General features: G+C 34.2%; 1 protein-coding gene across 3 annotated transcripts in view; it reads right to left on the bottom strand.

Annotated features, from left to right (window-relative positions):
- The window catches only part of IBTK (inhibitor of Bruton tyrosine kinase), a 57,761-nt gene that overhangs the window by 26,668 nt on the left and 17,553 nt on the right, over positions 1-13,540 (bottom strand). For 2 of the 3 annotated variants that reach the window (XM_085217732.1, XM_010707695.4), the window contains 12 exons: positions 12,813-12,993; positions 11,578-11,701; positions 9,627-9,804; positions 8,354-8,531; positions 6,941-7,537; positions 6,018-6,104; positions 5,007-5,089; positions 4,871-4,908; positions 3,040-3,136; positions 2,546-2,647; positions 1,583-1,700; positions 15-75 (listed from right to left, as the gene is read on the bottom strand). In XM_085217732.1, the coding sequence (XP_085073858.1) occupies positions 15-75; positions 1,583-1,700; positions 2,546-2,647; positions 3,040-3,136; positions 4,871-4,908; positions 5,007-5,089; positions 6,018-6,104; positions 6,941-7,537; positions 8,354-8,531; positions 9,627-9,804; positions 11,578-11,701; positions 12,813-12,993 (1,844 nt within the window). The remainder of the gene's footprint in view (positions 1-14; positions 76-1,582; positions 1,701-2,545; positions 2,648-3,039; positions 3,137-4,870; positions 4,909-5,006; positions 5,090-6,017; positions 6,105-6,940; positions 7,538-8,353; positions 8,532-9,626; positions 9,805-11,577; positions 11,702-12,812; positions 12,994-13,540) is intronic. The other variant, XM_003204387.5, reaches the window with a different exon arrangement.

Below are 13,540 nucleotides of genomic sequence, written 5' to 3'. Positions count from 1 at the left end.
ATTGTATGACTCACCATTTTCCTGTAATAAACAGAAAGATCCTTTACAACTTCTTCACTTAAGACATCCAGAGTCCTAAAAATAAATAAAATATAAGTCATGTTAATGAAAAAACCAAATGAATGTTCCAAACAAATCTCACTTTGAGGCATATATAGTCTCAGAAATAGAAGGAAGAAAATGAACTTGAGTTAATGCATTCATTGTAAGGCAGAATTAAAAATATAAACTTTCTAAATAGACCACTTTTACTTAATAATCAGTTCTTGACTGTGGCTTTATCTTCTCTATTTCTGCATACTTCCAAGTTTTCTTGACAGGTACTTAAACTCCAAGTCCATGTAAATTCTTCTGTAAAAATCAGCCATGATAACCTCTGACACTTATGCCAAAAAATAATACAAGATTTTACCCAACTAAATTCTGCCTTATCTGCATGAACAGCTTTCCTTGCACAATGCTGTCACGGCTCATTTTCATCTGTCTCAAGCCTTTCAAATCAGAAGACTTGCCACCCACTGACAGTATTTTCATTAAAACAGAGATTTCTAAGTAAGAATGCTGCATGTCCTTTCTGGGCTTAAAATCCAACAAATCTTAATTAAGAACAACGCTGAACACAACATTAATACATTTTTACTCTCCTCTGCAAAATAAAAAGTTAAAATGTATGTAGATATGAAGATGTGAAGAAGAAAATTGACACTATTGACAAATTCTTGTATCTGTGATACATCTTTTTGACACAGAACTGAAGTGCTGGCATTCTGAACTGGTTAACAAAGATCTCCAAAAACTCCTATTGATAAAAGGCTAGGAAAACAGGTAAGAGTGGTGATAAAAATTAATTTATTTATAAGTCTTTGCTAGGAAAGAAGATCAGTGAGCTTGCTCTGAAAACATGTTACCTACTCTGGAAGTAACCCAAAGCCCTGTATGAAAGCAGTGACAGAGAACACCTTTAACCTCACAGGAATTTAGCCGAATTTTTCTGGAAAGCGAGAGTAAATCATTTGCTCAGCCTTCACTGCAGACAATTAAAGCATATACACTACTAGAAGGCAGGCCCATCCTTTCCAACATGATCTAGTGAGTGCCAGGGAAGTTGGAAACAGACAATCTTTGAAGTCCTTTCCAACTCAAGCCATCCTATGACTCATTCTTGTAAGACACACCAGCTATAATTAACCTACTCAACATAAATTCAGACAGCACAGTAAATATCACACATACAAAAAACAAAACAACAAAAAAAATTCAGAAAAATACGCACACAATTTTATGCATCTTTAAAGACAATGTAAAACACTGAACAAGTTCAGGCCTGATGTCAAAGCCCATTAAATTCAAGAGAAGTTTAACCCTTAATTCAAGCTTTTCATGCCAGACTGGAAAACAGTTTCTTGGAACTTGTATAGTACGTACACATATGCAACTACATTCTCTCTCCATGTTTGGCAAAAATGATCCTCCCTTTAAGATAGCAGCACACAGTTGCACTTTAGCTGCTCCTATTACTTCCAATAAATTTGCCTTCCTGGAATATTTACATGTACCTAAGCTCATCTGCATCCCTCCTTACCTTGTTTCAAGCAAAGCTGCCATATTGAGTCCTATGAACTGCATGCAGGACAGTTTTAACTGATCAGCATTATACATTGCTGAGAACTCCAGCAACTCAGCAGCATTCTTTAAAGTAACTGCGGAGAGACAACACAACAAACTAGTAACACAGTGCAATCCCATGTAGCAATTTTTAAGACTTACTGCATAGTATTAACTACAGCAAGCTCCACATAACTACACAACAGCATGAACACAAGTGCTCCATCACAAAAATAGAAAGGTCCTACCTACAGATACTTCAATTTCAGTTTACTGAAATTCAGCAGATCAAAACAAAGAGGAAAAATAAAGTTAATAATTGAAAGTTTCATAAACAGCATATAAGTCTTCTTAAATCTTCAAATCTTTCTATAGCCAGAAGAAAGAAAAAAAGTGTGGGGGGGAAAAAAAAGTAATAATAATCAAGAAATGACAAGTAGAATGTGTATGCTGATTTTGCATATGAAGCTGAGCAACAGTATATAGTGTTTTCTAGAAGAGGTAGACCTTTGTATCCATGTAAGAAACAGCACGTCAAACAAACAACAGAATTACTAGTAGAACTCAGTACTCAGGACAGAAATGGAAATTACTTTGTCCTATTTTAATGGCAGGAAGTTTGAATTTAATCAACAGAAAACAAAAATTGGTAGAAATAAAGGTTTGATGAAATTTTGGTTTATTTTTATTTTTTTATTAAAGAGGAGGTAATGAAGAAAAGGAAGCATAATGAAAGAAAGATTATGCTAATCTAGAACCTCACCCTGACTAAAAAAAGCAATTGTAAACAGCTGTACAATTAACAGCAGAAGGTAACCAGTGCAAAGGAATAAACAAGTAACTGTGTGCAGAGATATAGAAGAAAATGCAATAACATTAACATCTAAAAAAAAGTATATTTTAATATCTGAAACACTGTAATAGAAATCGCAGAACTCACGTTTTTCTGCAATGGCTACTTCACATATCTCTTTGAGCCTGGATATAAGAAGTTGATCTGCTACCACAAGAACATTGCATATGAATTCCACATTTTGAGAATCTGGAAACAAAGCATCACATAAGCACCATGGGCAAGACATATAAGCAATTGTTACAATTGATCTTCAGCAAGATTTTTACAGGGGACAAACGTACTGGAAATTCTGATGGAATTTCACAGCACAAGGCATAGCTTACAGAAGAGTACAGAAAGTTATTTTGTGTATTTATTTTTAAGAAGGAGAAGGAGAAGGAAAACTGAATTCGACAAGCAGAAAAGAGGTACAAAAAAGCATGGGGCAAACAGCCTCAGAATCTGAAGTCACGCCAATTTGGATTTTCTAGATGAAGACGTAACACAAGCATGCTAACTATGGAATTACTTTTAAAAAATATATAAAACTTGCAGGAACTACTGAAAATACAAATGAGCTGAAAATACATTACTGGTACCTTTTATTGCAAGTGCTTCATCTGTATACAGGTAATCTACTATTATCTGCAGTATGTCAGAATGCATTGGCATTTCCAGAGCAGAACAGGAGGAAGCCTAAAACGCAAAAGGAAGGGAAAAAAGAAGTTGACTATTTAGAATAAAATAAATAATTAATACAGTGATTGCATTTAGCAAATCGTTCAAGCTGAGGTTCACATTTTTAGCATTAAAAAATTATTTGAGCATTTGGACAACAGCCATTCAAATTTTAAGAAATGACTGCAGCAAAACAATTAAAGTCTTGCCCAACTTCTGAATAAATAGTCATGAAACAGTTCAGTATTTCTTCAATTTGATGATCTTCCCTAAAAACTGTCCTTAAAAGTAGTATTTACCCAGAATTATTTAAAAGCAGAGCACTAAACTCCTTTCCTCTCAGTACAGAAGGTCTAGTGAAATTTAGGTCTATTCCCATTTAAGAATAAAACTGAACAGTTAATTTAGCCTTTACTGTTAATCCCACAGAAAACAGGGTCATCAGCAATCCCTATATTTGAAGAATCATCCTAACCATTAAGCAGGCATCAACCACTAAAGTAACTGTCATCAGTCAAATGTACACAGTGTCACTGCTTAACTTCTATTTATTTCAGCCGGTACTGCAGCAAAGCTTGATAGTAAAAGATTGATCTGTGTACTGGTGTATCACCCAATTTAGCTTTAAAATTTCTTATGAAAATTGACATTTTCATATAATATCTTGAGCCCTTGATTCAGAAAATATTTACTTATGAATGTTTTACTTATGAGTATTGTACAATTGGGATTGACTTACAAAATAATAGACTGACAATCTACACATAACAAATATAGCTATGATTAATATGAATCGAACACTCAACAATTTAATTTTTGATTTTTATTTTTTTAATTACTCAGCTTTGTGTTTCAGATACATTTTCCTGTGGATGACTGAGGAAAAAGCAGTAGAGTAACTTAGAGGATTGGAAAAGTTTTGTTACTTAGCAACAAGTGCTACCAGTATTTTGCCAAGTCCTTCAATTTACATCTTGCCAAAAAAAAAAAAAAGCTACGTGAAGTTGAGAAAACTCCCAAACAACGTTTCAGCTTTCAGTCCCTAATAATACTCAGCCATTTACACCTTTCCCCTTGTTCAATAATCATTATTAATTGTATTCAGATACTGAAACAGAGGCATCTAAAATGAATTCTCAATGTCAAAAAACATGGAATAATAGAATCATAGAAACATCAAGCTTGAAAAAGATCTCCCAGATCATCTAACTATTAAGATGTTGGTGCACAGCCAGAAAATAGGAACCGAGATAAACTGAAGATCAATGCCTTTTGGAATAGCAGCTGAAGACTAATTGAAATAGCCTTGACAGTGAAAGTCAAATAGAGATACTACACATTAACTTTTGATTCCACTGTACTTTTCACTCAGTACCTATGAGTACAGCATTTTATTTAAATTTTACGATATTTTATAGAAAATGAATGGTAGTACATCCAAAGGCATCAGTATCCTCCAAGAACAGGCCAGCATCAATCCATGAACTAACTCAAAACAAATTGCTGAAATAATAATTTTATCTCCTTTGATATTCAATCTTAGATTTATTATTCTCATACAATACAGAATCTCAGTAGTACAATTACAGAATAACTAAAAATATTTCTTTTCTAACAAACAGGATCCATGAATTCAACTTTCTCTCTTGTCCAGTATTTAGGGTACGTTATACCAGGAAAAACTAAAAAGCTGTCCCTTACTTGCTGCCATAAAAATGTACCATACACATTTTTGATTATTGGTAAGCTTACCTCAATCCACGAGCTGCTTAACATGCTGTGAAAATAATCTGTAAAGAAAGGCATTTCAGTTCAAGATCCAATAAAAATCCAGTTAACAAAAGACAAATATTACATATTATATATAAATGTATATACACACACATACCAAGTCTTGCACAAAGTACACACTTATGACAAGGGAATTCCTTTCCATCTGAAGACTTCAACGTCACATCGCAGAGGTATGAACTAGAAGATATTTAATAGGATCAAAACTGTGACTGTTCATCAGACCTGTAAGTTGTAGACTCTACAAATAGATGCTTACTTCAGTAAGTGAGGACTTACATAATATGCACACTTGAACTTTAATGTAAAACAAACAAACAAAAACCTAATAGAAAAGGCAAGAAAATTTCAAGAGAAGTCCAAAGTACAGTTTCTCAAAAGGCAGGCACTCTCAGATTTTTCTTTCAAAAAGTCGTCAATTGCTGTTTCAAACAGCTGTGACCAAATTATGGCTAATTTTAGTCAATCAATAACACAGGCACCTGTGTTATTCGTTATTTCCATTAAATTAATAGTTACTACAAGCTTCAACAAAGCATTTTAAGCAAACAAATTCAAAACCTGTGAAAAATTTACTTTTATGCATCATAGCTTTGATTACATAGGCAGACTATTCAAGCCTTTGCGTATAGAAATCCCAATCAGATCAAAGGAAGGACAGCCTCTGATGAAAGTGTAAAGAATTTCTTCCACTGAAAGATATTTCTGATTTTTTTTTCCATTAGAAAAAAATTACACATTTTATTTCAAATCAATGTAGTCCTAATGTAACAGCAAGCCTACTTGCAAGAGGTTTAACTGCTTTTGACTGAACTACCCTCAGAATTTCCCCTGGCATTAGCATTCAAGTTAATCTGCAGAACAAATTCATGTACAGTAAAAAGAAGTAACTACATACTATATATAACACATCTCAGACTACTAATACATAGATAACTACATGAAGGCCTACAAAGAAAATAAACATCAGTTACTGTGAAAGGAATAAGCATACACCAGAAGCTAAAATACAGCTGATAAAACTTAGCCGACACTTAACAGACAATGAGATGTAGAAAAGAAAGAACAAGATAGCAAATGTGAGGAAAGCTTAATTGAAAAAGTTTACCATTTTTTCTGATTAAACTTCAGTTTGTTCCCATTCTTCTTGTTGACAACATTAATTTTTCCATTTTCTAACCTGACTCCATCCAATCTGCAAATCATTAACATCAGTAATAAATAGTACAATCAGTATAAAGTTCAAACCAGTAAGAATAAGTTTCAATAAGTAATAGCACTTCAGTCCATTCACCCTATAAAACTGAAAAATAATTCCATCTGTCATGGAAAACTACAAAAGGCCAGTTGCAAAATATGCCTGAAATTAATTCTACATCTTTCATATATTTTTATTTTTATGAAAGTTGTACTGCTGTACTGAAGACTGAAGTCCATCATAACAATCAAAAATCTAGAAGCTACACATTCTACTACCAGTCAGTTAGTTATCTGAGCAAAGACAGTGCTGTGGAAGAGATGCACGTTTCAGCTTTTTAAGTTATGAAGACTTGTGAATTGAAATAGTAAAGATATAGGAGCACTGCTCACAGATTATGAGCAATGTACTTCCAACAGGGAAGTGCTTTATTATGGCAACTTTACCACGAATGTTTATTTTTAGCAGTAGATTCACATTTTTCTGATTAATTTTAGTATTTGTGAAAAATACACTGAAGACACCTGCCCTGAAGTAGTTCATCTTCACTGAAACAAAAAGATAAATGTGGGAAAAAATGACTAATACAATTCTACATATTCTAAGTATTTGTTGATTTCCATTAGTTTTACTACGTAACATTAAGAGCATATCAGTTTAACAGGAATTTAAACTTCAATATAAAGCAACACAAAGTTTTTAAAGCATTTATACTTGAAAAAGCAGATTTAGCAAACCGAATTGATCTTTCTTCCCTTTTAATAAAAAGCTAACAGCACAAACAAAAACTCTGTGAAGAACTTGCCAGAACAAATTCATTTACTTTCACCTACCTTCCACTTAAATTGCTGAGTCCAAATTTTTTTGCAGCACTCTGTAACATTTTTATGAGATTAGCTTCTTCACTTATAATTTTGCCTTTTTTAGATTTGTGCTTCTGTTTTTCATTTAAAACTTGCACTTGATTATTTCTGTAAATTTCAAATGCAGACTTCCTATTAACATCTTCATCAAAACTCATTTTGTTCAGGTTAGAAATTAAAGTATCTTGATACTCTTCTGATTTTTCTTTATGTAGGATTTTTGGTTTGTAACCATGAGTCAGAAGATCACAAGTATCAGTGTATATGAACTGCAGAAGGTATGCAAACAGATCTGGATGAACTTTCTCTATTACATACAGATCACATCCAACAGCATCTTCATCTTTACGGTAGACATCTGGAGTTTCTAGCTGACTGTCACTGGAAACAAACAGCTTCTTGAAGAAGTCAGAGCGTACAGCCAAGATGTATTTGTGCACAGCGTAAGTTCTGGTGCCAATCTGAAGAGTCACATCATGGATGCTGTCCATTTCATCTGTTTCATCTAAGAGCTTGCCAAAATCCTCTCCAAAACTTGATAGTGACACACTCGGAATTTCATAGAGACTAGAAAAAAAATTACACCCATAAAAAAAAAATCCTCTATTTACAAACTCCATGAAAATTTAAACAGTATGCTTAGTGGCAAGGGTAAGGCAGTCTCCTTTTTACTTTCTCATTGCTTAACTACTCGAAATTTTGTGTTCTGTTTTTTACAGAAAGAGCTAATATTGTGCTACTTAGACAATTAAACCACATCTGTAAGATCTGTCATATCAAATACATATTGGAATATCAAATACAGCACTTTTGTCTTTATAATTAAGCCCACAACATGTATTTTTTTATGAAGATCTTATCTTCATCTCATTTTTCAAAAGAAAAAAAAAAACCACAAACGTTTGCAATATTTCATATCACCATTAAAAGCAATAAGAACAAAAGGTGATACTTAGTCCTATATCAGATATACTGGAAACTATTAAGAGAATATCGTTCAGTGGTCTTCTATTTTATCCTCAACATTTTTTTCCCCCAAAGATCCACTTTACACTGTCATTTAAAAGTTGATTACTGATGACTACTGAGGGAATAAGTTTCTACAGCGTTTACAATCACACTATATTACAAAATGGATTGCAAATGCTTGCCCTAAACTCTTCATCTAAAATATCAATGCTACCTATCCTAATTACTCAAAGACACCTCTGCTTATTAATTTGTTAGTAATTAGCTGTTCTACGCAAGTGCTACTGTCTGGCAGTATGGATAACTATATATATTATGACTTCCATATGTGTTGAAAAATAAGCTTTTCTGAAAGCAGAATAATTTATTATCACATGCACAAACACACAAGAAAAATAACAGCTACTGATATACCTTGTTTTAGGGTCTGATTGTAAAACAGCAAAATTGCACCCATTAGGATCTGTGGAAATACTAACAGCTCGGTGAACAAAAGCAAGTTTCTGAAGTCGAATTCTTTCATACACATTGTTTGTATCATATGAACAAGACATTTCAGTGGAAGCATTTGGAAGGCTTGATACTAGCTCTGCTAAAAACAGACAAGAAAACAAGAAGGTCAAGCTAACTGAAATACAACTGATTAAAAAAAATGGAAAGATTTATGACTTCAAGTCCACTGATGCAGTCACTAATAAAGTTTAGATTATGCTGAAGATTTCAGCTCACTCAGCACCACTCAAACTTTCAAAAGAAAAAAAAAAAACACACAGAAGCTCTCATTCATTCCAAAACACTCATGAATGTCGATTAAACATTCACCTAGTCAACATATCAGCAAATCTGGATTCTGAAGTTTCCTAAAAGATACTAAAGCTGCAAAAAGAACAACAATGAGGGGGAAGAACATTGTGCCTATAGATACATACCAGCACCAGGACAAAGAACAAGAAAATGAGATGCACTCAGGAGCTACTGTACGATACATAGAATAAAAGCACGTAGTGACAGAGCAAAACTACTATGCAATTCTGCAATGATCAAGAGGAAAGTTTTTCGCTGTCAAAGATTAAGTCCGTTTCAGCATAAAAATTAAGATGTAATACAGGTATCAAAAGCAGAACTGCAACATAAAGTTGTAAAGCACAAACACAGCCCAGATTGGTAGCAAATCCACTTCTGTCTATAGATTTTTATGGCACTTCTATAAACAGAGCCAACACATTAAATTAAAATCCCGTCCTATAGTAGAGAGGCATTTTCTTCACCAAAAAACAATCCATCAGCAATGTGAGCCAAGTTAATAAGGAAGAAATTGTCTGGAAACCATATTATGCCCAGGTCTGGGAAACAAAGTAAGATTCCCCTAACTAAGCAGTACGAGCGAGTACATACTTCTCTTTTTGTTCAACACCAGTTTTCTAGGATTAGTCATTTAATATGTGACAAAATTGCTATACTGAACATTTGTGCTACTATTGTTCTTCAGAAGTAGTTTTCTTCCTGGAAATCTCTGATGGTTAACCGAAAAGGAAAGAAAACACTGCTGGTCAGCGAACCAACCATTAGTCACAGAGAAAACTTACTACATAATACTGTTAGATCAAGCAGAAAAAAAATAAAGTTGTACAGGTTTAATTAATCTTTTATATTCAAGTACTTAAAAAATTACGAAGTCACTACCAACCTCTCTTCTCTAGCACTTTTCTTCCTTCTTCTAGCCACTTGCCAGTAAAGGCTTCACCATCCTGTGTGACAAACATCATTTCGTTTCTATTCAAAGCAACATCTGACATGAAGACTTGTCGGCCATACACCCAACGACACTGCTTCATGGAATTATTAGATGACTTCCAGCAAAAAATCTGTAATATCAGTAGAAGTATTTTTCAGAGCAATCATATAAAAGCAGTACTATAATATTTTTAAATGCAGGAACGTGCCATTTCAAAGTCACATATAAAAGGAGAAGGACATTCTTCTAAATCTTATCCTAAAACATTATAAGCATCTATTAAAAGAACCCACGTGCAAAGTGGGGGAAATCATGATACTGAATTCCATTCGCCCATGATGAGCATTTGAAAACCTTCTCTGAATATTCAAATATCTTTGTAACTGTCATCTACAGGGCAGTTTTTACTTACATTTCAATAAGGACAGCAAAAGATAAAGACAAGTCAAGCAACAAGCCTAATCCAGTTGATTTACAAATCTGTACAACTGCCTGGTTTATGAGCTAGGTCAAATTCAAAACTAGCACACCAAAAACCGTAAACTATATCTTGCTGATCACCCGACAAAAATACTCAGTTTCTTTGTACCACCCAAGGTTCTGTAGATACAGGCCATGACCAAACAAACACGAGAACATACAACATAAATGTGAACATATATACCCAAGCATACAGATCATCAATGCCTTCAGATACATATACACGCACACACATAATACATGGTACACATTAGTAAGATTCCCTCTAAGTACTTTGTTCTCTTGGCTGAAAAAACTACCATCAAGCTAGACCAGGAGTTGCAGATCTCATCTCTCAGAGATCTCATCTCTCTCCTTACTCAGTAATTTACAGAGTCTAAAGCACAAATCCCAGTATTTGCCAGCATCCAGCATGGAAAGATATGCAGTGTAGATTGACAGAATTCCACTAATGTAGGAAGATAAGTAGGTTTTTTTAGTGCTAAAGTAGTACCCCAAAGATGCTGAAGAGACACTACCAATACCACATACACTAGAGGATACACCTCATATGAACAAACATTGAAGTGGATGTTCATGACCTTTGAGGCAGCTAATGACCTAACAAATAGATAAGATTTTCTCAATCAAATGCAAGGAAAGAAAGGGAAATACCCACACTGATCCCTATTTTGATACACAGACAGTTATAAACATTCTTTAAGATGGCGTTTCAATAGCAAAACCTTTTTGTAAGCACCACTAGGTGGCACTGAAGGCTAAGGTCTCCCAGTGAACAGACCAAGGCTACGAAAGGCTGGCACAGTATTCTCCAGGAGCCTGTGAACTGCTCCACTGTGAAAGGAGGAGGAGAGAATAAAGGAAGAAACTAATAAATTCTCCATAATGTTGCAGATCTAAGACAACACTGTTTACAGACAGCTACAAATCCTAAGTTATTCACCAAGTTTTGCTGCAACTTTTCTGAGACTGTTTCTGGAGGGCATAAAAGTGACGAGGGAGGTGAGGTAAGAGAAGATAGAAGACAAGAACCACATATGCTCTAATCACTTCTGTATGCTAAAGTAAAGCAGTTTCAATCTCCAATGAAAAGCTATTAGATGTTCCCAGATTTAAAAATCAACTACCGTAGATTACTTTGTTAGTTTTCCCATAGCTTTTTTACTTATTTTAAAAGAACACATCACTAGCAGCACTATGCAAATGAATTTGTATTCTCTAGGCCTGATTTTGTACTGCCAACTTATGTTCACAGTAAAATAGAATTATTTATTATTGCAGCACGCATTTTACCTTCCTTTCCAAGGTAAGTCCTACTTTGATTTCTTTAACCAGAGGTTGGCCAAGAGAGCATAAGTGGTTTCATTCTTATTATTCAGTAAGCAGTTTGCTATCAGATTGGGATTTTAGAAACATAACTTACTCTTCCAGCTTCATCCAGTGCTAAAATGCAGATCTTCTGACCGCCATTTTCTTTAAGATTCTGGGTGTCTACCTTGTATTCCAAATAGCCCCCATTAACTAAAACTTTTTTAAGGTTCAGCTGTCTGAAAGAACACAAAAGGTTATAGTAGCATTTTTTCCCATCATGAACAAACATTTCTCTAAACGATAATTTGATCTTAGAAGCAGTAGTAAAAGAAAGCATAGTTGAAGTAGTGACTCTGAAAAGCTACTTAAATTTAGTTATCCTCTGCTGGTATAACTAACACAACTGCTAATCAGATTTGATTAGTAGACCGCATAGATCTATTTTGTTTCTTAGAAAGTTGCAGCATATTCATATTTCCTTTCCATGATTAAAAAAGTTGCTTTAATCTTCAGAATTACATAAATTTTTGTTTCAGTTTTGTTTAGGAGTTTGTAGCAAAAGACCATTTATTCCAGGAGGCTCTCAATCTCCCTCCAATCTAACTGTTTAAAGCCATGCAAGATAACACTTTTCAGTTTCTTAGTGTGAGAAAGGTTATTTAATGATAGAAAATAGAAGTATAAATAATAATCCCTAAGATAATTAACATTGGTAGTATTTGAAGTGTAGCTGAAAAGCTAACTGGAAGCTGTTAAAAAACGTTCATTACCTCTTCTGAAGTGTTCATGAAGACTATCAGAGAGAATGAGATTAATGAATTTAATAATTATTTATGAGCCATAGGCCCAGTCTCTTCAACAAGTTTTACACTCAGGTTTTAGCACATAGACCAGGAGGTATCACGAGGTCCCTATTCCAACCTAAATTACTCCATGCAGCATGCTATATTCACATGTTCTTTATGAAATTCAGAGCCACAATGACTGACTCAAAAACAGAACAAAGCAGAACGTCTTCAACATCTTTACCAAGATGCGTTTAAACAAACTGAAATCAGAAAATGAACAAAAAATACCAGTTTCAAAATTTTTAAGCCTGCTACATGAAATATATATGTTTTTTAAACATCCTTAGTAAATGATGAATGGTGTTTAGTCCCATCTAATAACAAAAAAAACACACAAAAAGGTTGCTGCAGTTCATACAAGGGAACTGCAAGTGAAGAAAACTCAGAGGAGTGCTATACTAATGCTAATACAGAAGACCGTGTATAATAATAATAATACTGCAAGTAGAAGACAATAGTGAAATCATCACCTCAAACAAATTAGAAAAGTAACACATACTTTGAAGCAATCTTTTTGCACTGATAGTCTGCAAGTAAATAGATATCCCCTCTTTCAGTAACACATACTGTAGCACCATCACTTGCAGACACCAGCGACACAGAAATGTCTTTATGGTGCAGAGCAGAAACTTGTCGAGGCGCAGTTATACATTTTTCTCCATTAGGATCCAGCAGATAACCTAGAAAATACAACCCACCCCAAACAAGTATTATTTAACATTCCACACAACTCAATTGAAGAACATACTGCTAACCTACTTTGAAGAACCTTTAAATTCTTTAAGATTTTTTAGGTAGTTAGATAATTCACTTCAAAACTTTAAGACAGGTAACAGATGCACCACGCATACTTGTTAGTTTACCATGAACTCCTGAAAATATTCAAGATCTGACATAAAAATAAGAAAAAAGGCACATTCTAAAGGGCCAACTAGTTAATAGTGTTAGACTATGCAGTAGCATTGCCTTTCATCTCAAAGAAAGAACTTCTATCTGACTGCAGTTCATAACACTAGAAGTACTATCACACTTGCATCAACTATTTCAGTCACTGGAAGGTACTAAACAAGCTAATCATAGAAATCACTCTAAGTGCACATAAGCACTAAGGCAGGGAGCTAAGGTGAAATGAAAGTTGGAGTTGTAGATGTAAGGGCTAAGCAAACTTAACTGCTCTGCTGCACTGAGAATTTGTAAAAATGTACACAGCATAACCTTGCTTTGTGC

The sequence above is a fragment of the Meleagris gallopavo genome, chromosome 2 (assembly GCF_905368555.1).
Source record: "Meleagris gallopavo chromosome 2, MGAL_WU_HG_1.1, whole genome shotgun sequence".
NCBI lineage: Eukaryota > Metazoa > Chordata > Aves > Galliformes > Phasianidae > Meleagris > Meleagris gallopavo.
The sequence above is the reverse complement of the archived record's forward strand: the minus strand, read 5'-3'. Positions and strand labels throughout refer to the sequence as shown.